General features: G+C 40.9%; 1 protein-coding gene across 3 annotated transcripts; it reads right to left on the bottom strand.

The window, feature by feature from the left end:
* Positions 1–1,047: 1,047 nt before the first annotated feature.
* On the bottom strand, positions 1,048–25,842 carry DET1 (de-etiolated homolog 1 (Arabidopsis)). Of its 3 annotated transcripts, XM_011948336.1 has the most exons (7): positions 25,703–25,836; positions 23,286–23,355; positions 18,375–18,477; positions 17,385–18,235; positions 14,402–14,589; positions 5,022–5,213; positions 1,048–1,708 (listed from the first exon to the last, which is right to left on the bottom strand). In XM_011948336.1, exons 4-7 carry the CDS (start codon positions 17,619–17,621, stop codon positions 1,519–1,521), a joined length of 807 nt encoding a protein of 268 aa, XP_011803726.1. In that variant the 5' UTR covers positions 17,622–18,235; positions 18,375–18,477; positions 23,286–23,355; positions 25,703–25,836; the 3' UTR covers positions 1,048–1,518. The 3 variants fall into 3 exon arrangements, with proteins under 3 accessions (XP_011803726.1, XP_011803724.1, XP_011803725.1); XM_011948334.1 differs by having other exon boundaries at positions 17,385–18,477; positions 25,703–25,842; XM_011948335.1 differs by lacking the exon at positions 23,286–23,355 and having other exon boundaries at positions 17,385–18,477.
* Between the last annotated feature and the right edge of the window lie 930 nt (positions 25,843–26,772).

Below are 26,772 nucleotides of genomic sequence, written 5' to 3'. Positions count from 1 at the left end.
TTTTCATACTTCCATGCCTTTGTATATGCTGGGGTTCTCCTTGAAATGTCTTCAACCCTTGGTCATACAACACACTCCCACTGATCCAACTCCAGTGCTCTTCCCCAGTATATTTTTCTTTTTCTGCCCTTCCTTCATCTCTCTCCACTGTCCCTAGGGAAACACAATTAGAGCTATTATTGTACTGTATTATAATAATCCATCTATTTCTCTCCTCATCCTTGGCATCCTGACACAGTTTCCACTTGACTCATAGTAGGTGCTCAAATCCTGTACTGAATGCTGAATGAGACTGAATTTAGCTGTTCCATTTTGACCACACTGAAATTAGATGAACTGTTTTTGGTGGAATTCAGGATTTCATATCACATTTCTTATTTTCCCAAAGAAAGCCAGTCTGGATGGCAGAGGAAATACAGGGTTCAGCTGTTTGCATCCATGGCCCCTTTCACAGTCTGCTCTGGAACCCAACATTTCAAAGCTACCTTCAAAGTCAGATGTTACTAAACAAGCCTACTACACTACTGACGGATACATTATGCAGATGAAACATAAACAGGCTGGCAAGAGTTGAGAATGTGACAGAGGATGTGGCTGGGGTCACCAGGTGTTTGTGGGATGGCTGTGATGGCTCAGCCATCCAGGAACAGCCAGTCTGGTCTCTGTAGGGACACCTGCGGCTTGCCAGCTCCCACTACCCAAATTACAGTACGTGCTACACAGTATTTGTTTCTGCTATGGCCAAGGAGAGCTGCTCACTCTTCCACCTGCATGACACAGATGGTACAGATGGGAGCATGCTTCCACATGAGGATGTGCAATTACACCCAGTTCCTCCAGCTGTGACAATTACTAAGAGAAAACCCGAGGGAAGGAAACAATCCTGGCAGATAACTGTCTTCCCTGCTGGCGCTTACCACTTAGTTCTCCCAGGAACAGCTGCTGCATCCACGGCCTCCCATCTCTTTTACAGTCCTTCCTGGAACCCAAGTACTTGAAAAGCATTGGGTATGATAGGAACATAAAGCAGTCATCGAAGCATATATATTTAAGTATGAAAATACCATGGCTTTATTTTTCTCTTAAAAAGATAGCCATGCTTATGGGTTAAATGGAAAGGATGTACATCGTTCTCATGAGTAAACAAGATTTAACTGCTTTCATATGCAAACCATAATGCCAAAGAAGTGACATGAAGGGGGTAAAAGTCTAATGCTTTCATCTTCACAGCAATCAAATGCAAAGTAAAGCAAAAATGAAATGGACTTAATTAATGCTGGGCATTCCCACAGGGAAAATGCAAGAGGATATTATATCAATCAGTAGCAGTATTGTATACAATTTAAAAATTCCTTTAGGTTGAGCCACCCTCACTCTTCTCTCTGGCTGTCTCCCATCTGAGGTATAGCAGGCTGGAACTAACAGAGCTAGTAGTCAGGAGTTTTTGCTTTGGAGTCCACTGAGATAAGTGGGTGGCAAAGTCTTGGAAGACCAGATAACCTGGCTCTGGTGAGGCACCTACGTGCAGCAGTGTCGCATATGGAAGTTGACAACATACTCAGCATTAGTCCTCTGCACAGAAATAGCGAAAGGCTCAAAAGGGTGAAAGGTGAAGGCAACAAGGCGTCGCACTGTGTGGTTGATGGGGCGGCCCAATAACCCCGCCTGGATCTCAAACTTGAGCAGGCCTGAGTCCCGGGCATAGAACCTAAAAAGAACAAGGACAGAGACAGAGAAAGAGGGGAAGTATTGATATTCACCATCAAACAGAAATCTAGACAGCAGGGGAATGTGACAACTCATTATTTTACCTTATTCATGAAATCTCCTCTTATATCAGCCCCAGGTTATCAGAACTATAAGATCACCTTGGTATGATCAGCTCATTTAGTGAAGAGTGATTATAAATTTTACTATGTTGCACTGAGTCACTGGTCATTTCTTTTTCCTGAGATGACTCAGTTTTACAGTCTTAATTATAGCCTCTCCGCTTCCAGACGCTCCTGCCTCAAGATTGTCTAGGCCAGGGCTAAAAATGAAATGAAAGCCACGTGTGTAATTTTAAATTTTCAGGTAGCCATACTGAAAAAAATAAAAATAAAAAGGGGAAACTTAATAATACATTTTATTTACTCTAATATATCCAAAATATTGTAATTTCAACCTATAATCAATATCAAACTATTAGTGAGATATTTCCCTTTTTTTTTTTGGAAATCTGGTGTGTATTTGACACTTGAGCACATCTCAACTTGAACTAGCCACATTTTAAGTGCTCAATAGCCACATGTGGCTAGTGGCTACCATATTAGACAGTGTGGATCTAGGCTCATCTTTGAGTTTTTCATATTTAAGAATAAATTCTTTTAAAAGGTTCTTATTTTTCATGCTCAGAAACAAAATACTAAGTAGTGTTTAATTTTTCATCTAATATATGAGACTAAAGATGCTTTCATCCATCCTAGTATTTAAATGCCTTTACCATATGCAAAATAAATGCCCTATGGTTTGGAGAACTACTGATGATTAGTGAGTGGAGGCTGAATGGCTGAGGCAGGTGGGGGTGGGGTGGCAGGGAGGATTCTAGAAAATAAAAAGCCCTGAATTAAAGAGTCCTATAATCTCCTTTTGGAAATGCAATATATAAGCAGACCTAAAGATATTTATACCTTTTGACTCAATAATTCCATATCCAAGAATTTATATCCTCAGAATTTGATTTAAATGAAGTAACTAGTATATGAATAAAGATGATTATTATGGCATTTGTTTTAATGTAAAAATGTAGAAAGAGAATAAACGCTCAGTGATGGGGGAATGGTTAAATAAATCATGGTACGTCTATTTGATAGAATACACCATCATTAGGATTGTAATTGTGAGGACTATGTATAATAACAACATGAAATAATGTTTATAAAATAAAAACAGACTACAAAAAATGATGCTAACTGTGATTACAAGTGTGTAAATGTAAATATGCACACTGACAAAGACTAGACTGGATTATACAGTAAAGACATTGGAGGAATGGTATTCTGTCTTCAAATGCCCTTAATATCCTTATATTTCTCATTTTAAATTAAAAATATAAAGAAGAATTATAAGAGAAACTCCTTTATTCAGGAGCAATAGCATTTCCAAATTTTAGATTCATCTTCTCCAATTAGAAAAGTAGGAAAGTCAGAAAGGAGAGAGAAATGTATCTCATGGTACTTGACTCATAACAGATGAGGCCCATCTTTTTTATGTGTAAAAAACACACAGCCCTACTCCCAAAATCCCCAAACTCAAAGGGATTGTAATTTAAAGTGGGTTGTTTGAGTTTCTAAATCTCACTCCCGCTTTACAGGACATATGGGTAAATAAGAAATATAGTAAATACTATCCCAGGGATGCAATGAGCAAAATCTAGAATTTGGAGAACACTAGAGGAAAAACAACCTAACTTCCTCAATAATTTCATTGCAAAAAAAATAAAAGGGGGAAGAAGAACCTACAGAATAAAAATGACTGGGCCAGCCACAGTGGCTCACGCCTGTAATCCCAGCACTTTGGGAGGCTGAGGTGGGTGGATCACCTGAGGTCAAGATTTTGAGGCCAGCCTGGCCAACATGGTGAAACCCCACCTCTACAAAAATACAAAAATTAGCCACGTGTGGTGGCAGGCGCCTGTAATCCCAGCTATTTGGGAGGTTGAGGCAGCAGAACTGCTTGATCCCAGGAGGCAGAGGTTGCAGTGAGTTGAGATCGCGCACTCCAGCCTGGGCAACAGACAGAGACTCCATCTCAAAAAAAAAGACTGAAGGGACCAAATGCAATGCATGAACTTTGTACGGATCTGATGCAAACAAATTAGCTATAAAAAGAATATTTGTAAGCCAACAGGGATATATAAAAACTGACTAGATATTTGAAGATATTAAAGATTTTTTGTTAATTTTTTAAAGATGGGGTAATAGTGTTACTTGTTTTGCTAGGATAACTTGGATTTCCTTTAAAAATAACCTCAGACAGTGATGGGAAGGGGAGGGAGCAGTGGTGGTGATGGAAATAGGTGAGACAGGAACAGCCACGAGCTGGTAACTGTTCAAGTGGGTGATGAGTACATGAAGGTTTATTACGCTCTTCTACTTTTTGTATATGTTTTTCCATATACAACTTTCCATAATAAATAAAAATATTAACTAGTTTTTGGAACTTGACTCTAATTTCCCAAAGGAAATATTATAAATGGTGATTAATTATACAGAATATGTCACACAGGCCCATTTAATACACAAGGAGGCTGGATGATGAAATATATCTATCATAAAGATCTAACTACCACTGTTTCTATGTGAAAAAGACCTTCCAAGCTCCAGCCTAGAGCTCCAGGAACACACCCACCTTGAGGTAACTCCACTAGTGACAGTAATTCCAGCTCCTCCCGCTAATACTATTACAGCACACAGAACAGGCTCCGTGTATGGAGAGACAGATGGGTCTGTGAACTAGACTTCTGTGAGGAAAGAATTTCTTGTAAGATGTCAGTTTCAAAGTTCTAACAATAACACAGCAGTCTACATTCCAAAATTCCTCCAAGTGAGGAAGCATGAGTTTCTTCTAAATCTGTCAGCAGTTCCCCAAATTGTCTCTGCTATTTTTTCTATTAGGTAACATGGCAGGATAAAATCTGTGTTAGACACATAATTATAAAGCCTCAACGACAAAAACTATTATGGAATCGTATTAGATTATTAAATGGGAAAGTACAGCTTCCTACCCTAGATACCTTTAAAAGAGGACAATACTTATCTGAATTAGATGTTCTGATGAGAAGCAAAGAGTAGGAATAATTTATGAGACTAGTACCTAAATGATTGTAGCACTCACCGCATTATAGAGATAGCCTGCCTTGCAACCTTACCCATGAGTACGAGTAGAGACAGTCACAATCAAATGATGTCCAGAAGAAGAGAAAAGAAAGCAGACCATCTTCAGCCCTTGAGCAGTTTGTAGCTATAGCAGCGACACTGTACCTGATTGGGTGATCTCCACAAGTCTTGGGCCGCTCCATGACAGATACCCACTTGTCATCATAACTGAAGAGAGACAAATCCAGATAGGGGCTACCGCTGTAAGACTGAGCACTGATGGGGAGCTGACCCAGCAGCCGGCGTACTGCCTCTGTGTGTCCTCCATACTTGGCATTTATAATAGTGTCTTTGAACCTAAACAAAAGGGCCGGTGAGGAAGGCTTTGTTAGTGAGTACACAAAGTTGTCTTGGATTTTAAATTGACAAATATATATCTAAGAACAACTCCTTCTTTAAATACAAATTAAAACCTAGGTAATGAATTAAGACAGAATTCTCTCTCACACATTACAAGTCTGGCCAGCTACAAATACTTTTAAAAAGCAAAACATATAACTAAAAATGGAAAACAACAAATTACTTTAGAAATGTGTTTGCGTTTTGGGTTTTTTTAATTTTGAGACAGGGTCTCGCTTTGTTGCCCAGGCCGGAGTACAGTGGTGTGATCTCAGCTCACTGCAGCCTTGACCTCCCCGGCTGAAGCGTTCCTCCCACCTCAGCCCCCAGAATAGGTGGGACTACAGGCACATGCCACCACGCCCAGCTAATTTTTGTATTTTTTATAGAGATGGGATTGCGCCATGTTGCTCAGGCTGGCCTTGAACTCCTGGGTTCAACTGATCTGCCCGCCTTGGCCTCCTAAAATGCTAGGATTACAGACATGAGCCACCACACCCAGCCCTACTTTAGAAGTTAACAAAGACTCTACAAACAAGTTTAAAATGAGTATAACTAGTTTATGACAACTATTTCTACTCTTTTCTAATAACAGCTCAACTGGGGAAAAAGGTCAAGAACTTACTTTCCCCAAATAACTGCCTTAGCCTGAATTAGGAAGGAGTTATAGAGAACAGAAGCAGCCTTGACTCTTCTTGGGACCACCCACTTCCAGCAAGCCTTTCACAGATAAATTACCCATTCTTTGTTTGTTTAAATAAAATTTGGAAACTAGCTACCTATACTCCTGCAGAAACACCAGTATCTAGAAGAACAGTAACAGACATAGAGTCATATATCTAACTTATCTTTGAAAATAATGACAAAGCAGTTATTTCTCATGACTGTAACAAAATGCTAAGTTTTATTTTATTTTTTTTAGAGACAGGTTCTGGCTGTGTTGCCTAGGCTGGAGGGCAGTAGCACAACCTCAGCTCACTGCTACCTCCACCTCTCCTGGGCCCAAGCAATCCTCCCACCTCAGCTTCCCAAGTAGCCATGAACACAGGTGCGTGCCACCACACCCAGCTAACTTTTTTTTTTGTAGAGACAGGGTCTCGCCATGTTGCCCAGACTGGTCTTCAACTCCTGGCTTCAAGCGATCCACCCACCTCAGCCTTCCAAAATGCTGGGATTACAGGCATGTGCCACTGTGCCTGGCCACAAAACTAAATTTAATACTCTTTGACAAGTACTTCTATTCTTCTGGAAATTTGCCCTAAGGAATCACTCCTACATGCAGAAAAATCTCTGTGCACGTTCATAACAGCATTGTTTATCGAGGAAGAAAAAATAAAAAGCTAATAGAAAACTACCATTTTCAAAGATGATATGGTAACAGGGGAAATGTTTATCACATCTGTAAATAAAAGAAGTAGGATACAATACTGTCTATATAATATGGCTAAAAACACAAAGAAAACAAAAACTCACACTTAAAGCGAAGACTGGCAGAAACACATTAAAATGTTAACAGTCGTATAATGACATTTTGAATTTTTTCCATATTTTTCACTTTCCTACAGCTTCGTAGAAACAATGTCAACTGTCTATCAATATATATGTATTTTAAACCTCTATATTCAAGCATATCATACGGTTCAACAATCAAGGGGATATACATTTTTTTTAGTCTGGGAGAAAAGTATAATATCTCATCCCTGAAACAAATGGAATAAAAAAACTTCAGTGTTGCTAACTTTCATGAGACTAGAAAGATTAATTAGTTGAGGGTAATTTTTATTTTCACTATTAACCTATGGTATTAGGTGGACATGAACACTTTTCCGCTCCCCCTAAAGAAACCCTAGCAAGCAACACTGCTTTTCCATTACTCCTCCTGACAGTAATTTTCACAGCCTCAGTATAAATCATAAAAATAAATCTTGGGCCAAATAGAGCTTATTTTTTCCCTTTCATTTGAGCTGAAATAAAAGATCCTGGGCACTTTCGTTTTCAGCAAAGATCTGGCACCATCTCATCTACACCTTAGCCCTGCCTGACTCACCGACTCGCTGGCTTTCAAAGGTAAAATGATGGGGGCTGGTTCACAGCTTTGTGATGACCACAGATCAAAGCATCTGTGATAATCTACAGGTTGAAGCAGTTCCTCTTCCTCTGCAGCACCTACCACCTCCACTCTCCATGCTCCCCACTGATTAAAAGCAGTCACTCTGATGTCTTCACACTTTAGCTCCTGCCTCAGTGTCACTCTGTCCAGCCACACCTCTCTTAATTCTCGATAATTTCAAAATCCTCAGAGATGTTCTTTACAGCACCATAGCCTCCTACTAGTTCCTTGACCTCCTCTCAACCTCAACTGCTTATTCCACAGTCACACCCTCAACCTCACCATTACCAACGACTGCAAACCCTCTCTAGTCACAGGGTAGACCGTCACGCTCTCCAACCATCTTCTCTCCCATCTTTCCAGCTCACTCCCTCTATTCGTCCTAACTTCAGCAATCCTTAAACCGCTACAGGACCTATAATCCACTGAGTCTATCAACTTCTTGCCATCCTACACTCTCATCATATCCTCTCTTCCTTCCTTCCACATAAGATGAAATCACTAAATCATCCATTGCACACATCCTCAACAATCTTAAATTATCTTATGGTACTTGCTTAGAAAAACTACAACCTCCAGTTAAGCTCAACTTTGCCTATTCCTTCCCTGTACTACTTGGTTTTCTCCACGGCTGTAGAAAAACATGCAATGCTCACTTTAAACTTATGGCCATGAACTTTATGTAGGCTCTTAATGCTGCAGGGCACTCGTATTACATTTCCATAGTCCTTCCAGACTCCCACGCTCTTCCATGACTATTTCGTCTCCTGTCTTCCATGCTGACTCTTAGCTAATGGCATCACTTACTTTGTTACTGACAAATGGAAGTTAGCAGAAGATAACTTTTTTAAAGCTCCCATCAGCACATCCACCCAACATTTGTACATATATAAATTTCTGTGCTCCCATGCAAGGCAAATCCATCTGCCAGTGCACTAGAACCCAGCCCCTCTCACACACTTAAGAAGTTCTTCCACTTTCCTAAACTGTTTCCCCTTCTCTACAGGATCAGTCCCATCTGTATGCAAACATACCATTTTTCCCTCTCATCTAAAAAATAACAAAAACAAAATCTAACACCACCTACCTCTCCAGCTAATGCACCACTTTTCAGCTCCCATTGTAATAAAACTCCTCAAAACACTTTTCCATACTGTCCAACTTTTCTCCTCTCATTCTTTCTTAAACCCACCCTAAAGAGGCTTTCACCCCTACCATCTTACTCAAACCTACTCTTGTCAAGGTTACCAATGACCTCGATGCTGCTAACTCCAATAAGTTAATTTTCAGTCCCTATTGTACTGAAAATTGTCAGGTGGCTGTGACACAGCTAACACTCCTTTGAGAAACTATGAGACACCTCCACTTACAGAACTTTTGATCCTCTCCCCTAAACCTGCTCTACCCACAGGCTTACAGTTTAATGGCAACTCTCTCTTGCAAGCTGTTCAATCCAAAAATGTTAGAATTATCTTTGACTTTGTTCTTTCATAGCCCATAGACCATCCTCCATTAATCCACTGGGCTCTAACCTTCAAAATACATTGAGAATATAATTACTTACTATTCCCAATGCTACCACCCTGATCCAAGCCACCACAGTTGAACAACAAATAATCACAGAGGACTTGGTATGTGCCAGACACTCTTCTAGGTGCTTAGGATACATTAGTGGACAGTAAAGAACTTAAATCCTAGTGGCAGGAAACAGAATGCCATAGTTATACTTACTGGATGACTGCAACAGTCTCTTAACTGGTATCCCTGCTGCCACCCTACCTGCCTACATTCTAATCTTAACAGAACAGCCAGAGTGACTCTGTTAAAACATAAGTGAGACTATGTCATTCCTCTGCTCAAACATGACACAATCTACCTCATCTATAGTTAAAGCCAAGACTGTCAAATGGCCCGATGTATCTGCCTACCTCCCCACCCCAAATCACGTCTCTGACCCTATTTGCAAGTACTCTGCCCCTTGCTCACTTCAGTCCAGCCACCCTGGCCTTCTTGTTGTCCCTCAAATGCATCAGATCCACCTCAGGGCCTTTAGATATGCTATTCCTTTTGCTGGGTATATTCTTCTTCCTGCTATCCACATGGCTTGCCCCCTGACTTCCTTCAAAAGCTTTCTCAACCACCACCTTCTCAGTGAAGCCTATGCTGACAACTCTACTAGGAAAACTGACAATCTTTTCTTAATATACTCAAACCTACCAGTATTCTAACAACTTTTTTTTCCTTGGACACATTCTTCTTGGACTCCTCCACTCTCGTGCTTCCAAATGGTCTGACGGGTGGACAGTCATTCTGCAAATTCCCTTTATCATTATCCTCAGGACTCTCTTTGCCTCTCTCCAGTGTCAGACTATTTCCTACATACCATTCTTTTGTGGTCTATTGAAGTATATCTCCATAGGCTTCCTTAGAAAAGGTACATGAGAGGTAATCTTTTCAGACTTCACAGGTTTGAAAATGTCTCCATTCCACCCTATTATTTGGATATAGAATTCTAAATTGCAAATCACCCTTTTCATAGACTTCTGAGGGCATGATTTTAATGACTTCAAGCTTTCGGTATTATTGGTAAGTCTGATGTCATTATGATGACATTGTTTTTACATGTGAAATGTATGTTCTTTCTCAAAGTTTTCACAATGTTCTCTTCATCCCCAATGTTCCAAAATTTCACAGTGATATGCCTCTCGGTGTGGGTCTTTTTCATTGACTATACTGGATACTAGATGAATCCAGTGGTGCACTGATAAAGGTTTGATTTTTCTCAGGGGAAAAAAGCCATGATTTGTAGTGCTTGCTGATTTCTGTGTTGTAAATCTTCCTGCCAAGGTACCAATGTGACACTACTCAATGTGCAGTTGCCAAGAGAAGAGTAGTAGCACCTTATTATATAGTATTTACACCATATAGATAAAACAGATGCAAAAACCGCAAGAGCCTAAGTAACAGTAAAACAGGAAATAATTTGGAAATAATTTTTAATAATGACTTTGTTTAACAACCAGCTTGCAAAAATTCCTGAAAGTTTAACAGTCAGATCTCACGAGCCAGTACAAGCCAGCTCCAGCACTGGATGGTCCTGCCAATCTAAAAATTTATGTTCTTCAGTCCTGGGAAACTATCTCATTATTTCTCCACTTTGTGTTCTCCACTGCTCCTTCAGGAATTAGCCAGATATTTGACCTCCTAGGCAGATACTCTATTTTTTTTTTTTAATGTTTCTCTTCTATGTCCCTTCTCTTATTGATTTACTCTACTTTCTTGGAGAGTTCCTCCACTACATCCAACAAATTTTAAATTTCCAAAAGTTTCTCATTGTTCCAGGAATGCTCCTGTTTTGTTTGGTTTGTTCGTTTGTTTTTGAGACGGAGTCTCGCTCTGCTGCCCAGGCTGGAGTGCAGTGGTGCAAACTCGGCTCACTGCAAGCTCCGCCTCCTGGGTTCACGCCATTCTCCTGCCTCAGCCTCCCGAGTAGCCGGGACTGCAGGCACCTGCCATCATGCCTGGCTAATTTTTTTTTTGTATTTTTTCTTTTAGTAGAGACAGGGTTTCACCATGTTAGCCAGGATGGTCTCAGTCTCCTGACCTCATGACCCGCCTGCCTCGGTCTCCCAAAGTGCTGGGATTACAGGTGTGAGCCACCTGTAATTCCCTTTATCATTATCCTCAGGACTCTCTTCACCTCTCTCCAGTGTCAGACTATTTCCTACATACCATTCTTTTGTGGTTTATTGAAGTGTGAGCCACCTGCAAATTCCCTTTATCATTATCCTCAGGACTCTCTTTGCTTCTCTCCAGTGTCAGACTATTTCCTACATACCATTCTTTTGTGGTCTATTGTGGTCTACCTGGAATGTTCCTGTTTTTATACTTTAAATTGTTTCAGTAAATGTAACATTGTTTCTTTTTTTTTTTTTTTTTGAGATAGGGTCTTACTTTGTCACCCACTCTGGAACGCAGTAGCTTGATCTCGGTTCACTGCAACCTCCACCTCCCAGGTTCAAGCAATCTTCCTGCCTCAGCCCCTCCAAGTAGCTGGGATGACAGGTGCATGCCACCAAACTCAGCTAATTTTTTTGCTTTTTGGGAGACCAGTCATGTTCCCCAGGCTGGTCTTGAACTCCTGAGCTCAAGCAATCAGTCCATGCCAACCTCCCAAAGTGCTAGGATTAAAAGCATAAGCCACCATGCCAGGCCTGTTTCCTTACTCTTTATTCTTTACTCTGTTTGTTTTGTGTTGGTCTCTTTTAGGATAAAGGCTTTCCTTAAATGACTCATGATCCTTGGTGTCCATTTTTATTCTTGAACATTTATTTTGACCTATAAGGGTCCCCAATTTCATTGATTTTTACCAAAAGATTACTGGGAAAAGATTACTATAAAATTTAGCATTTAGAACCATGTGTTCACAAGAAGTAAAAAAAAAATTTCAATTTATATATACATTATATTTTCAATGTAGCACAGTATGATTAGTGGTCAACAAAATATGTTAGCATACAACTGTGTTGGGGACATAGAATAGACATATAAATTTAAGAATCAGAAGAAACAATGTAAAATTCTCAATTATGGGTATAATTTGCCACGAATTTTTCATATAAAATACTTGAATACCAAATTACTAAGGTAATTAGCATCCTTTTGTTATATTTTAAAGTGTTATTTTAAATGTCAGTGTTTAATATACACTGAAAATATGATCCTCTACAACTATTTAAATTTAGTAGTAACAGGAAAAAAAATTTTTAAATCAACTTAAAAATATGTGAGGGTACCCCAATTTTTCAAAATCTTTTGGTGGTAAAGTAAAATTCTTAATATCACTGAGCTGGAATATACAGCCTGTCTCCTCAGTTTTTTCTGGAGCTTTCTGTAATTTTGTTTAATTCTAGATGTATTCTGAAATAATTTTTGGAAAACAGTTTCTTCTAATTCCTGGATAACTTCATTCATTCAGCAAATACCTACTGAGCTCCTCCCACAGGGCAGACACTGGCCTTGGTGTTGTGGATACGGCAGTGGACATAATAGACAAAATCCCTGCCCTCATGGAGCTTATCATCTAGTGACTTCTTTTATGTTTTGACTGAGTGCACCCATCTTTTGTTGTTTTTGTTTTTTTGTTTTTGAGACAGGGTCTTGCTCTGTCACCCAGGCTGGAGTCCAGTGGCACGTTCATGGCTCATTGCAACCATTGCCTCCCAGGCTCAAGTAATCCTCCCACTTCAGCCTCCCTAGTAGCTGGGACTACAGGCATGCACCACCACACTCGGCTATTTTTTTGTTTTTTTTCATTTTTTGTGAAGACAGGGTTTTGCCATGTTGCCTAGGCTGGTCTTGAAACTTGGGCTCAAGCAATCCACCTGCCTTGGCCTCCCAAAGTGTTGGGATTACAGGCATGAACCACCACACTCAGACTGTTACTTGTCAATTATCTGCTTAATTTTGAAGCAAATTTTAAAAGAAAATTCATCCCAAAATGAAAAAAAGCAAAATCTGACCCACGTTCTGCATATAAAAATTCTTCTATACTGAAGAGATACTAAGGCAGAAGATTTGTGTGAACCAAAGAAAAAGGAAAACGCAAAACAGTTGTCTGAACTCAGTAGCCATCTATCTATAACCGAGTACTATCACTTTATATAAATATGATGCCACTGCATTAACATATTTGTTTTTCCCAGTGGCAGTAATGCTTATTCTGATTCATCCACTCACTGTGGTCTGATCTATCTTTGGACCCAGAACAGGTATTTTTCCATTACTGCCTAAAGTAAGGGAAACAATTTAAGTATGTGAAATATGATGAGGCACTAACTAAAGCAGGATTTAGTTTAGGCCCTTGGCCCAAAGGAACCATTTGTTTCATAATAATGTACTACGGCAATTATTAGAAGCTCTGGTTCACAGGAGGGCCTTGCTGACTGGGGGGTATATATTTAGGGTGACCTAAGTGATTTGTAAAGGCACTCCAGGTGTCAATATCTGTAAGTCTCCTCTTTGTGCTGGTCAGTTTTCCTAGGGAAGAATCTCTAATCTCCTGCCTGGAAGGTACAAGTGTGGATGCCATATCTGGGAAGGGGGGTAGGACTCTTACCCTTCCGTATGTCAACTTTCACCTAATTCCTGTTTTTAGCATAACATGTCTCATCCCTGCTTTTAAATATACCTCATAAACCTGACACCAGAGCCCATGTGGTTCAATCTGTTCAGAGAATAAACTTCCAGCCTTCTGCAGATGTAGAAGAAAAGATAGTCACTTGGCTATGTAGACTTAGAAAAGGGATCTAGAGGGTCTGACTACTCCTTTTAAGAACTTTACCAATCCTCTTCATTTCAGCCTACCTCACAGATACCTTTGACACCTGGGTATCTTAGATACTTCGAGGCACCTGGGACCTCCAATGTCCTGACCCTTTCCTGAGTTCTCTGGTGTAAGGCAGCTTGTTTCTTGATGACTAAGCTCTGCAGCCTTGAGTTTCTGCTCTCTGAAGTATTCTAAGTCAGTTCTCACTCATTCCCTGGCTTTTCAGCTTTTAAAACTTTGTTAATATGTCCTATCTCCCATCGTCTCCTCTCCTATTCTCTTTGTTCTTACAGGTTTATACCTTCCTTTATTGTCATTTTAGTGGGACTTAGGGATGGAGCAAAGATAAATACATGTGTTCAACATATCATGTTTAACCAAAAGTTCTAAAATTATTTCCTTATTCATTCAATAAACATAAGTGCTTGATAGTGTACCATTGAGGATATAGCAATAAGTGAAGACACAGCCTCTATCTTTCTGCAGCTCACATGCAGTCTAGAAAGAATCACAGACAATGCACAAATAATTCCACAGGTGCTGAGATAGAAAGAAGTTCAGGAAGAAACAAGGGGTTATAATAGGCAGACTAACCAAAGCTATGTGGACAGACAGAATAAGAGACGGTTTCCTAGAGACAATAGCTATTGGCCTAACACCAATTTTTCTAAAAAAAATTAAGACTGTTGAGTCGGTACAGCAGCTTACCGGCGCTGGATCTGCCTTGCAAAATTGTTGCTAGAAGCTGAGCAGGGAAACTGGACTTCACTGTGCAGGGTAGCATTACGAAAAAGGTCACAGAAGTTCTCAAAGAGCTCCAAAAGCTCATCTGATGTATTCTCAAACACAGCAATCACCTCTGTCGTCACCATATTGTACACCACAAAGAAAGATGCCTGCAGAAGAAAAGAGAAAGAGGTATAGGACAGCTGAGTATAATGCCATGCCTAGGAAACTTATCACTTGGCTGAAAATTCAAGGCATGAATTTTCCAAAAACAACAACAACAACAAGCAAACACCTCAGCTTTACCACTAAGGTGGAAACATGGCTCCAAGTGGTTCTGGGAAAATAGGAAGCAACAGTGGGATTTATCAATTGAGAGGCTCAGTGTTGCCAGATTTCCCACCGTATCTGTGCTGCTAGACTTACTGAGATGGCCAGCATATGAGTATAAAAAGGTTTTAAATTTTCATTTCAAACTGTGCAAATTCAGTATTTTTCCTTCCAAATGTTTATTCCCTACTTGCTCCCCAACCCACCCTGAGATAAAAAGCACTTCTTAAAATGCCAGATTTAATTTTCTTTCCTGCTGAGAAAGTGATTTGCAGCCTGGGGCTGCCTGTTGGCAAATTATTTTCTCTTGTATATGTACAGTTGAAAGTTCAATTTAGGGGTATTTATTTTTCCCTCTTAATATTTCTAACATGCAGAGAGACACCTTAAGTACATCTTGTTCTAAACTGCCCAGGCAAGTTGTATACAAGCAAGGTACTGCTGAACAAATGAAAAATCAGATAGGCATTTTCCACTTTTTTCTTCATAAATGTTCTTTCAGCCAAGAGCATTTGTAAAATACATTTGAGATTTGTAGCAATTAAGATCAGAGGGGGAACCTGAAAAGCATTCAAATGCCATAGGTGACAGAGTTACTGCTTTTTCTAAATGGGCCTTCAGTGGCTAGCCCTCTTCCTTTAAACTTCCAGTGCTCTGCTCTGCCTAACAAGGAAGTTCCAAGAACCCCTAATTTTTGTTACAGTGAATGTAGCAGTGTGAATCATCTACTTCTGACAGGACTCTAGAAGTTCTCAGACCACTAGGATTAGTACTTCAGCCTCCTATGATTGAGTTTAAATCTCCATTACCAATTTCTGGAGCCATTCGACCCACCTGTTTTACTAGTAATTAGTGCTTCTCAGAGCTTATATTACATGGCTTTTGCAGTCACCTGCAAATTAAATTTGGCTGTAAATTAAAGAGGCTAGAGGGTAACCTGAGAATAATACTCATAATATTACTGAGGCCTTGTGTTTGGATGTACTTTTTACTTATTAATCTTACTAGAACCTATCAAATTAAACTGGGGGAAGAGTGCAAAGGACAACTAGGGCAGAAAGATTGGGTTTAGAGTTACAAACTGTATAAGCAAAGTATAGAACCCTAGTTATGTCGCTAGCTACGACTTATTGTAGCTACCAGAAAAAACTAGGCCACCTTTCAGCAAAGAAGAATAATCTCAAAGGCAGCAGTCACAGACAACTTACTACCTCCAAAATAAAAAGGCAATTATAGCTCAAACCTAAATAAAGATTGATTCAAGTCCTTTCTATAGCCCTGGACAACACTTTGATCCTATCAGGGCTTCACCAGAATCTCTCATAATTACATGGATATAAAATTACTCAAACATTTACTAGCATTCCCTCCAAGGCAGACTGGGAAGTAAAGAACAGGAGGATAGAGAAGTCAAGGACTTCACTGCAATATCCCATGATACATAAGACGAACCAGATGCTCACCTGTGATTGCTCAATGGGTGACTTCATCATTGATAGGGAAGAAAAAAAATCCACAAAAATTGATCTCTAACCATATTACTCCCGTACTTTTTTTTAGAACACACAAACTACAATTCAGAAGGAAAATGTTAGAAGATATTTTACCACAGGTAGCTGGTGAGGTTATAGGACATGATACCCTGTACAGAATCTGTTAATGGTAGAATCAGCTACAGGTCAATAAGAGATACCAAACTCAGTCGACTTCGTGATTTACTGATTTGCTGGTTGTTCTGAATTTCCAAACTAGTGTCTAAGAAGACAATCTGCAAACAGGAGAACTGGGGGGACAAAGGTGTAGCAAGGTAGTTCTCTAACTTGGTCAACACTGAAATGGAGAGGTTTTCAAAGACAAATGCCCAAATTACCCTGAATTTCAATGTAGTGTTTCAACCCCCAAATCTTAGCAGTTCTGTGCTCTTTATATCACCTTATTCCCTTTTGGGAAATGCTTCTTCCCCTACTGAAAGAAAGGCATTCTTCCCCTAAACTGAAAAACCTTTAAGACTTGTTGTCCTGATGACTCTCCTCATGCATCATAAATTTTGGCTTCTTTTTGATCTCTTCACTGCTCTACAAGCTATGTCCCGGCATGTGGGCAAAGTCAGGGTAAAGTCACAAAACTTAATTCTGCCAAATGAATGCACCTGTTAGTTACCTTATAAATAGGACTTTACGGAGAAGTAAATTATTAACGATTTAAGGATGAAAGTGGGGTTACTTAGAGAATTTTCTTTTTTGTATCGTATACTCATTCTCATTGCCATTACTAAAACAGCCAGACCAATAAGCACAATCTTACAAAATCAAAAGAGGTTATCCATAAGTAGTCCAAACCTTGACCTTGTAGCATTTGGGCTTCCATCTCATGAGTACCAAAAATGCTCTGCAGAAGAGCTAGGGTAGTAATCAGAGTTGACTATCTTCCTGTAAATGACTTGAACTTTAGCTTCCATTTGTCCAGATAAATACATATGACCAGAGAAAAATGGAGCTGATTTTAAGTTTGGACCCTAGGATATCAACTCAGACTACGTGAAACGTCTATTTCTGAGGGGTGGGCTATAAACAGAGAAACCTTCCCATTTTGTCAAGGAGACTGGACAAGTAAAAGGCAGAAGTGCACCTCATACCTGTGATGGATCTGTGACTCGCAGTGTTACTACATCCTCACTAGTGTACTTGATAAACAGATGGTTTTCATCCAGAAGCTGCATTTTCCACATTCGCAGCTGCCGCAGTTGGTCAAAATACTGGAAGAAGCGCCTCTTGGCCATTGCGCTACCATCCTGTTCTGCCCGGCGCCACAAATACACCAGCAACCGGTGTTTGAGGGAATTGATGAAAGGATCCCTAAAGGGATTGGCCATGCCTGTCTGACTATCCCGCTGTACCTCAGGGAAAACAGCTGACACAGTGAGCAGGTCATCCTCATAGCAAAAGCGGCCAATGGTCCGCACATCAATGAAAGTGCCTTCAGGAGTCACCTGGAAGACATGGATGGTCTGTTGTTGCACAGACAAGATGGCCAGGATGTTTTTGTACAAGTACAGCCCTTGGTTGTGTGACAAGACCACCTTGTCACACTTGAATGTGCGTGTATCACATAAGCGGCCAGTATGAAGGTCAATGATGTGGAGGGAATAGTCTTCTAGAGGGGACCGTGGGTTGGGGGTCACTGATTCACTGTTCCGATAAACCTCAAAAAATGGAGGGTGAGGCTCATCCGGGAGGTAGGCAGCTGAGCCCACGATGACACAGCGGCAGTCATCAGTGAAGAGACTACACTCCCGGTTCAGGTGCTCACCATTGGCCGCAACATTGGTAATGTGCAGCAGGACAAAAAAGCGTTCAAAGAGCCGGCCCCGGATATTCACTGACCGCTGGTCATTGCCATTGGACAGGATTTCTCCTTCATATCCCTGCAGTAGGTCCTCTGCTGCCTGGCAGCCCTGGTACTCATAGATTTCAAGAGATGTCTGGTCTGAAGAAAAAGCAATAAAGTAGCGTCCATCAGGTGAGAATTTACGCAAAAAACAAGGAGGCTTTTCAACGTTGACAACTGTGAAGTTGGGGAAGACATTCTGATGGAACACTCGGACTTGGTGCCAGTGGGTACCTGCCTTGCCTGAACTGATCCGCCGGCGCTCCAAGCGGTGAATGACATTTTGGTTTTGGATTCTTCGAGGCCTGATGGTAGAAACATGATGATCCATTATCACATCTCTAAACAGAAAAGTAAAGCAGAAGTCAAGAAAATGAAACAAAATTTACCAAAATATAAATATATACAAGTCAAACAGATTTCTCTTCTTATATCCTGAACCTAGGAGCTCCCAGGATGACAGTGACTGGCATTACTGCTTCCCCTTAAGTGGTCCTAACATTTCTAAGTCTAGAAACAGGTCTAAGGGAAGGATCTAGTTCACTAGGAATACCTTCCAAGTATGCTCAGCTGTTGGGAATGTTCAACAGAAAAAAATCTACAACTGCAAATTTGAACAGTATAAGACACATTCGGCCGGGCACGGTGGCTCATGCCTGTAATCCCAACACTTTGGGAGACTGAAGCAAATGGATCACTCAAGCTCACTAGTTCAAGGCCAGCCTGGAAAACATGGCAAAACCCCATCTCTACAAAAAAAATAAAAATTAGCCAGGCATGGTGGCACACGCCTGTAGTTCTAGCTACTTGAGAGGCTGAAGTGGAAGGACTGCTTAAGCTCGGATCATTGAAGCTGCAATGAGTCATGATCATAACACTGCACTCCAGCCTGGGCAACAGAGTGAGACTCTATCTCAAACAAACAAAAAAATCATATTCAATGTGTATTCACTCATTCCAGCAAAAAATATTTATTGGGCTGTTAAGATGTCCATATTACCCAAAATAATCTACAGATTCAATACAAACCCCATCAAAATCCTAACAGTACTTTTTACAAAGATAAAAAATTCATCCTAAAATTCATATGGTATGTCAAGGGCCTCCAAATACACAAAATAATTTTGAAAAAGAACAAAGAGGACTCAAGCCTCCTGATTTCAAAATATAATACAAAACCACAGTAATCAAAAAAGTGTAATACTGGATAAAGACAGACACAGACCAATGAAATGGCCCACAAATAAACTCTGGCATATATGGTTAAACAATCTTTGATAAGGTACTACTACTACTCAATAGAAAAAGCATAGTCACTTCAGCAAATGGTGTTGGGAAAACTGAATAGCCACATGCAAAAGAATGAAGTCGGATCCTATCTTACACCCTATACAAAAATTAACCCAAAATAGGTCAAGGACCTAAATATAAGACCCATAATTATAAAACTACTAGAAGAAAATACAGGAGGAAAGCTTCATGACATCAGACCTGGCAGTGATTTCTTAGATAAGACATAAAAGGCATAGGCAACCAAGACAAAAACAGACAAATGGGAATACATCAAACTTAAAACTTCTGTAATCAAAGAACACAATCAACAGAGTGAAAGGGCTTTCTACACAATGGAAGAAAATATTTGCAAATCATATACTGGATAAAGGGTTAATATCTAGAACATATAAAGAACTCCTATAACTCAATAACAAAAAATCATATACCCAATTTTAAAATGGTCAAAGTACTTGAATAGACATTTCTCCTATACAAATGGCCAAAAAGCATATGAAAAGATAGATGCTCAACATCACTAATCATCAGAGAAATGTAAATCAAAACTATAGTGGGATATCACCTCACGCCCATTAGAATGACTGCTTTTTTTTAAAAAAAGAAAATAACAAGTGTCGTTGAGGACACAGAGGTAGCTGAACCCTTGTGCACTGTTGGTGGAACTGAAAAATAGTACAGCTACTAAGGAAAACAGTATGAAGATTCCTCAAAAAAAATTAGAACTACCATATGATCCAGCAATTCCACTTCTGGGTATAAATCCAAAATAACTGAAAGCAGGATTTCTAAGAGATATCAGCACACCCATGTTCATATCAGCACTATTCACAGTAGTCAAGAGATGGAAGCAATCCAAAAGTTCACTGATGGATGACTGGATAAACAAAATGTGGTATATACATACAATGGAATATTATTCAGCCTTCAAAAGGAACAAAATTCTGACATATGCTACATCATTGAACCTTGAGGACATGATGTGAAGTCAAATAAGCCTATCACAAAAAGACAAATACTGTATGATTCCATTTAAATGAAGTATCAAAAGTAATCAAATTCAACAGCCAGGTGCAGTAGCACACACCTGTAATCCCAGCTACTTGGTAGGCTGAGGTGGACCACTTGAGCCCAGGAGTTTGAGTCTCGCTTGGGCAATAGAGCAAGACCCAATTTCTAAAAAAAAAAAAAACTTTTAATTTAAAATACTTATCATTAAAAAAAGAAAAAGGAATCAAATTCACAGAAACAAAGAAGAATGGTGGTTACCAGGGACTAGCAGGAGGGGAAAAGGAAAGGTGCTGTTTAATGGGTTAGACTTTTCAGATTTTCAAGATGAAAAAGTTCTCAAGATCTATTTCACAACAGTGTGAAGATACTCAGTACTACTGAATTGTACACTTACAATCGGTTAAGATGGTAAATGTTATGCTATTTTAAAATCACAATAAAAATATGCTTTAGGCCGGGCGCGGTGGCTCAAGCCTGTAATCCCAGCACTTTGGGAGGCCGAGATGGGCGGATCACAAGGTCAGAAGATCGAGACCATCCTGGCTAACACGGTGAAACCCCGTCTCTACTAAAAATACAAAAACTAGCCGGGCGAGGTGGCGGGCGCCTGTAGTCCCAGCTACTCGGGAGGCTGAGGCAGGAGAATGGCGTAAACCCGGGAGGCGGAGCTTGCAGTGAGCTGAGATCTGGCCACTGCACTCCAGTCCCGGCGACAGAGCGAGACTCCGCCTTAAAAAAAAAAAAAAAGCTTTAATATTTATGGGGCATCTATTATATGGCATAGTCTTCTAAATGTTTTATTATACCTTGATTCAAATCAAAGTTAAATCACAGGCCATAAAAGTCAACGGCATTTAGTGAAAAACTCAAGTTATAAAGCTGTTGCCAGACAAGAAGGAATAAGCAAACACCACCTTCTCTCCCACTAAAAATGCAGCTATAAAACCTAGACAGAATGCATAAGACAGGCACATGAGAAAAACCAATTGGCTAACAATAAAGTACCACTGAATGGGCAGTGAGGTTAATGCTGTCTCCCCCCGGTCCTCCTGCTGCTTGCAGAGCAAGTGTGTTGCAAGGAAGGGTAATTAAAGTCCCAATTTTGTCATCAGAAGATCAAAAGGGAGACCCCAATGGAACCAGAAGGTACTGAGGAGATATCAGAGGGGGAGGAGCGCAGAAAAGTAACATCATGAAGTTGTTCATGAACTCCCAAGCTGCGCGTGTGTGGATCTGGTCCAAATCAGACTAAAGGCTTTGAGATTTGAAATAATTACCACCCAGATCTCAGACTGGCCACTGAATGTCACATGCATGAGACAGATCCAAATAGCACTGCAAAGACTTTCTGAAAATTCATCTGCCATTAGAACCATAGCCTAAAGAAAGGGAGTTGCAAATTGCAAATTCCCTGAAGCTAATTAGGTAGACTGGCTACCAAGCCAAAAATTACCAACATTCCTCTTGGGATTTAAACAAGCCCTATCATCTTATAATATTCAAAATGTCTAGGATACAATCCAAAATAATTCAGCATATGAAGTACTAGGAAAAAACTCAATCCAGAAAAGACAATTGACAGACACCAATGTTGAGATGCTACAAAAGTTAGAATTCTCTGAGAAAGATTTTGCAGTACCTGTTATAAAAGTGTTCTAATAAGCAATCACAAACACTCTTGAAATGATGGAAAACCAAAGTCTCAGCTAAGAAACAGAAGATATTTCTTAAAGATCCAGATAAGAAGTTTAGAGCCGAAAAGCAATAACCAGCATACAAAACTCTTCTAGCTTCCATAGAATCTAGTAAAAAATTTTTTAAAAATTTAAAAACAATTCTGAAAAAGAATAAAAAACTCGCTGATGGGCTCAAGGGCAGATTGAAGTCATCACAGAAATGAGTCAGTCACCCTGAAGATAGATTAGTATACGTTACCCAATGTGAACAAAAGAGGAAAAAAAAAAAAAAAGGACTGAAAAAAAGTCAGTAAAGCCTCAGGGCCCTAGGGAAAATATCAAAAGGTCTAACACCCTGATCTTTCGAGAGAGTACATAATCCCAGAACTTTGGGAGGCTGAGGTGGGCAAATTGCTTGAGCCCAGGAGTTCAAGACCAGCCTGGGTAACATGGCAAAACCCCATCTCTACTAAAAATACAAAAAGTAGCCAGGTACAGTGTGTGCACCTGTAGTCACAGCTACTCAGGAGGCTGAGGTGGGAGGATCACTTGGGCCTGGGAGGCAGAGACTGAAGTGGCTGAGATCACACCACTGCAATCCAGGCTGGGTAATGGAGTGAGACTCTGTCAAAAGAAAGAAAAGAAAAGAAAGAAAGGAAGGAAGGGGAAAAAAACAAGGAAGGAAGGAAGGAAGGGAGGGAGGGAGGGAGGAAAGAAGGAAGGAACTTCCCAAATTTGGCTAAAGATATAAATCCTAAATTCAAAAGGTTCAGAGACCCCCCAAATTCAGGAAGTTCAGCGACCCCCAAATACGATAAATCCAAAGAAATCCATGTCCAGATACATCATAGCTAAAATGGAAAAAACTAAAAGATACACAGTAAAATAAAGTAACCAGATAGAAACCATGTATCACCTATAGAGGAACAACTATTCAAATGTCTAGATTTCTCATCAGAAACCAAGGAAGTCAGAAAGAAGTGGAACAACATTTTTTAAGTGCTGAAAGATCTGACTCTGTTTCATCATTCAAGTCTCAGCTAAAATAGTACCTCCTCAGAAATATTCCCCAGCCACCTTACTTACTCAGTAGATTCCCCACCCACCCGAATCTACTGATACACCCTATTTTATTAATGGTCTTTATCTCTTTCTGAAATTAAGTTGTTTACCTTTTTAGTATCTGTCCCCCCATACCAGAGAGCAGGGAACTGGTCTAATTCTTTGCTGTATTCCCAGCACCTAGGAGAAGGGACAGTTAAGTGCTCATAAATATGTTAAAATGAATTAATGGAGCAACAATTGGCATGAGCCTTGAAGAATAATACACTAAACAAAGTAAAAGAGGAACAATGGGCCGGATGCATTGGCTCACACCTGTAATCCCAGCACTTTGGGAGGCTGAGGCCGGGAGGTCACAAGGTCAGGAGTTCGAGACCAGCCGGGCCAACATAGTGAAACTCCATCTCTACTAAAAATACGAAAATTAGCTGGGCATGGTGGTGGGAGCCTGTAGCCCCAGCTACTCAGGAGGCTGAGGCAGAATTATTGCTTGAACCCAGGAGGCGGAGGTTGCTGTGAGCCAAAACTGTACCATTGCACTCCAGCCTAGCAAGACTCTGTCTCCAAATTAAAAAAAAAAAAAAGGAACAAACCGATAAAAGGTACCTAAAAGACACATTTTAAAAAAGCATGACAGCCGGGCGCGGTGGCTCAAGCCTGTAATCCCAGCACTTTGGGAGGCCGAGACAGGCGGATCACGAGGTCAGGAGATCGAGACCATCCTGGCTAACACAGTGAAACCCCGTCTCTACTAAAAAACAAAATCTAGCCGGGCGAGGTGGCGGGCGCCTGTAGTCCCAGCTACTCGGGAGGCTGAGGCAGGAGAATGGCGTAAACCCGGGAGCCGGAGCTTGCAGTGAGCTGAGATCCGGCCACTGCACTCCAGTCCGGGCGACAGAGCGAGACTCCGCCTCAAAAAAAAAAAAAGCATGACAAGGCACATTTGGGAAACAGAGCAATTTCAAGTGGTTAGAGCACAGGAAGCACAGAGTGACTGATAAGAGAGGCCTAGAAAAAGACTGGAAAGCAGGGGAGGGATTGCATCCAATCTGTATTTTAAAACATACAATGAGGTATTTATTCACATTCTGTCTCCTTCTGAAAAGGTTCCAAATGCCTTATGTAAGTATATATAATACCCAGTCAAGTTAAAAATGTACATACCTCCATGACTGAGCAAGTTTCTCAAACTGCTAGTCACACCTCATTAATAGGGCCTTGAATCAATTTAGTGAATAGTCTTACTGACATTTTAAAAAATGAAATACAAGAAAATAGAAAATATCAAGCTATCATATATTGCAATGGCAAGTATTGTTTTGTAAAACATTCGTTTCAATTATATCGGAGTTACACGCACTGAATAAGGACCTAAAATGTATACTGGTCTAGAATAGAGCAAGGGTCTGCAAACTACTGCCCTCGGCCCAAATCTAGCCCACCTCTCACCTCCTGGTTTTTTGGGGGTCTCACTCTGTCGCCCAGGCTGGAGTGCAGTGGCACCACCGTGGACCTCCCTAGCTCACGTGATCCTTCTGCCTTGGTCTCCCAAAATGCTAGGATTACAGGCATGAACCATCACGCCTGACCTCCACCTCCCAGTTTCTGTAAATAAAATTTCACTCGAACCCTGCCATACCCAATCATTTACATAATGCTTTTGCCCTACAAAGGCAGAGCTGGGCAGCTGAGATGAAGATCTTACCTATGTTTACGGCCCTCATTAGATGGTGATGTCCGACCGACCAATACGCAAACACTATATTCTATATGCTCATCACAGTGTTTGACACATGGTAAGTCTCCCTTCTTGCACACTGGATCTATCTAACGGGAAGTTCTGTGCCAACTCAGGCATCCACAGAGACTACTCCCTCTGCCTGGAATGCATTTCCCCTGGCCCTTGCTGTAACTTCTCAAGTTGCAGCTTAAGTGCGGTCTCCTTTAAGAAGTGTTCCCTGACCATCTTATCTAACACAGGCCTCCCATTATTATTATATTTTGTCTTCTCCATAGTAATCATCGCAAGTTGTATTTATACTTCCACTTGCATGGTTGTGTTTAATGTTTGCTTCCCTTGTACCTGTACCCTCCAGACAGGAAGTAACCAGGTCTACCCTGGTCATCCGGTATTCTCAGAACCTAGCACTGGGGCTGGCACACGGTAGGCATTTGGTACCTTATGGAATGAAAGAAGAAAGCCTGACTGAATTGGGACACTAAACTCACTGTGTGGTACTAAGTCCTTTACCCTTGCTGGGTCTCAGTTTCCCTATGGGGGAAGGTGCACATGTCCCTCAATTCCTTGCGACGGCCTCTAAACCAGAAGGGGATGCCAAGGGGCGGGCACACATACCCAAAGGGGCGCCCCCGGAAAGAAAAGCCTGGGGCGGGGCCTCAATGGGAAGAGAATTCTGAGAGAGGGAGGGGGCCGTGGGGCCTCTGGGCATCAGCGTCATGCGGGGAGGAGCCTGCCGGGGAGGGTCTGACGGGCTTGGAGGCTGGGCCAAAAATGATAAGTCCTCACCTGTCTGGTCCGGGCTCAAAGAGCCAGGGCGAGGGATGCCCCAGCCTGTTCCGTGCGCGCCTCCCCCTGCCCCGCCCCCGCCATGCCCCGGGACTCCGGCCCCCGCGGCTGCAGGTTCCCGTTTCCGCCAGCCACCGGAAGTGCGGCCCAGCAAGAAGGGAAGTAAGGAAGAGCGCGGCACTGTTCAGCCGACACCAAGAGACGGTACAGCGCACCCTGGTGCCCGGAGGAAGGATCGAAGCCGTAGAGGCTCCGTGGCTCCGAAGGAAAAATTAAAATGGCGCCTGACCTGGCCATGTCTGTGAGTTCCAATGGCAGTGTCTCTGCACCTACTGGACACAATTGAAAAAATATGAATAGAATTGATTTTTCACCTATTGCATAGATGCTGAGAAACTTCCTACTCTGTTATCTTCTAGATAGCGAGCGCCTTGAAGACTGAGACTGTATTGATCATCTCCAACTAGCAAGGAATTTGCCATGCTAGTTTTAAGATGCAGTTGATTTTAAAATGGTGTCACTCTGGCTCTCGTACGTTCCTACTTCCCTAGCAAAAAGATTTTCAACACCATTAGTTATCAGAGAAATTCAAATCAAAACAATGAGATACCACTTCATACCCCTTAGGATGGCTATAATATCTTTAAAAGGAAGATATCACATACTGGTGAGGATGTGGAGAAATCAAAAGCCTCATATGCTGCTGCTGGAATGGGTGCAGTCACTGTGGAAAACAGTTTAGCTGTTCCTCAAAAAGTTAAACATGAAGTTACCATTCGACCCAGAAGTACCTCTAGGTATATAACCAAGATAAATTAAAACGTGTCCACACAAAAACTTGGACACAAATGTTCATAGCGGTATTATTTATAGTAGATAACATATGGAAAAAGCCTAGGTGTCCATCAGTAGATGAATGGATAAACAAAAGGTGGTATATCCATACAATAGAATATTATTCAGCATTAAAAGAGGATGAAGTACTGATACTTGCCACAACATGATGGACCTTGAAAACATTCTGCTAAGTGAAAGAAGCCAGTCACAAGAGGTCATGTATTGTATTACTC

Source organism: Colobus angolensis, unplaced genomic scaffold, assembly GCF_000951035.1.
Source record: "Colobus angolensis palliatus isolate OR3802 unplaced genomic scaffold, Cang.pa_1.0 Scaffold278, whole genome shotgun sequence".
Taxonomy (NCBI): Eukaryota; Metazoa; Chordata; class Mammalia; order Primates; family Cercopithecidae; genus Colobus; species Colobus angolensis.
The sequence above is the reverse complement of the archived record's forward strand: the minus strand, read 5'-3'. Positions and strand labels throughout refer to the sequence as shown.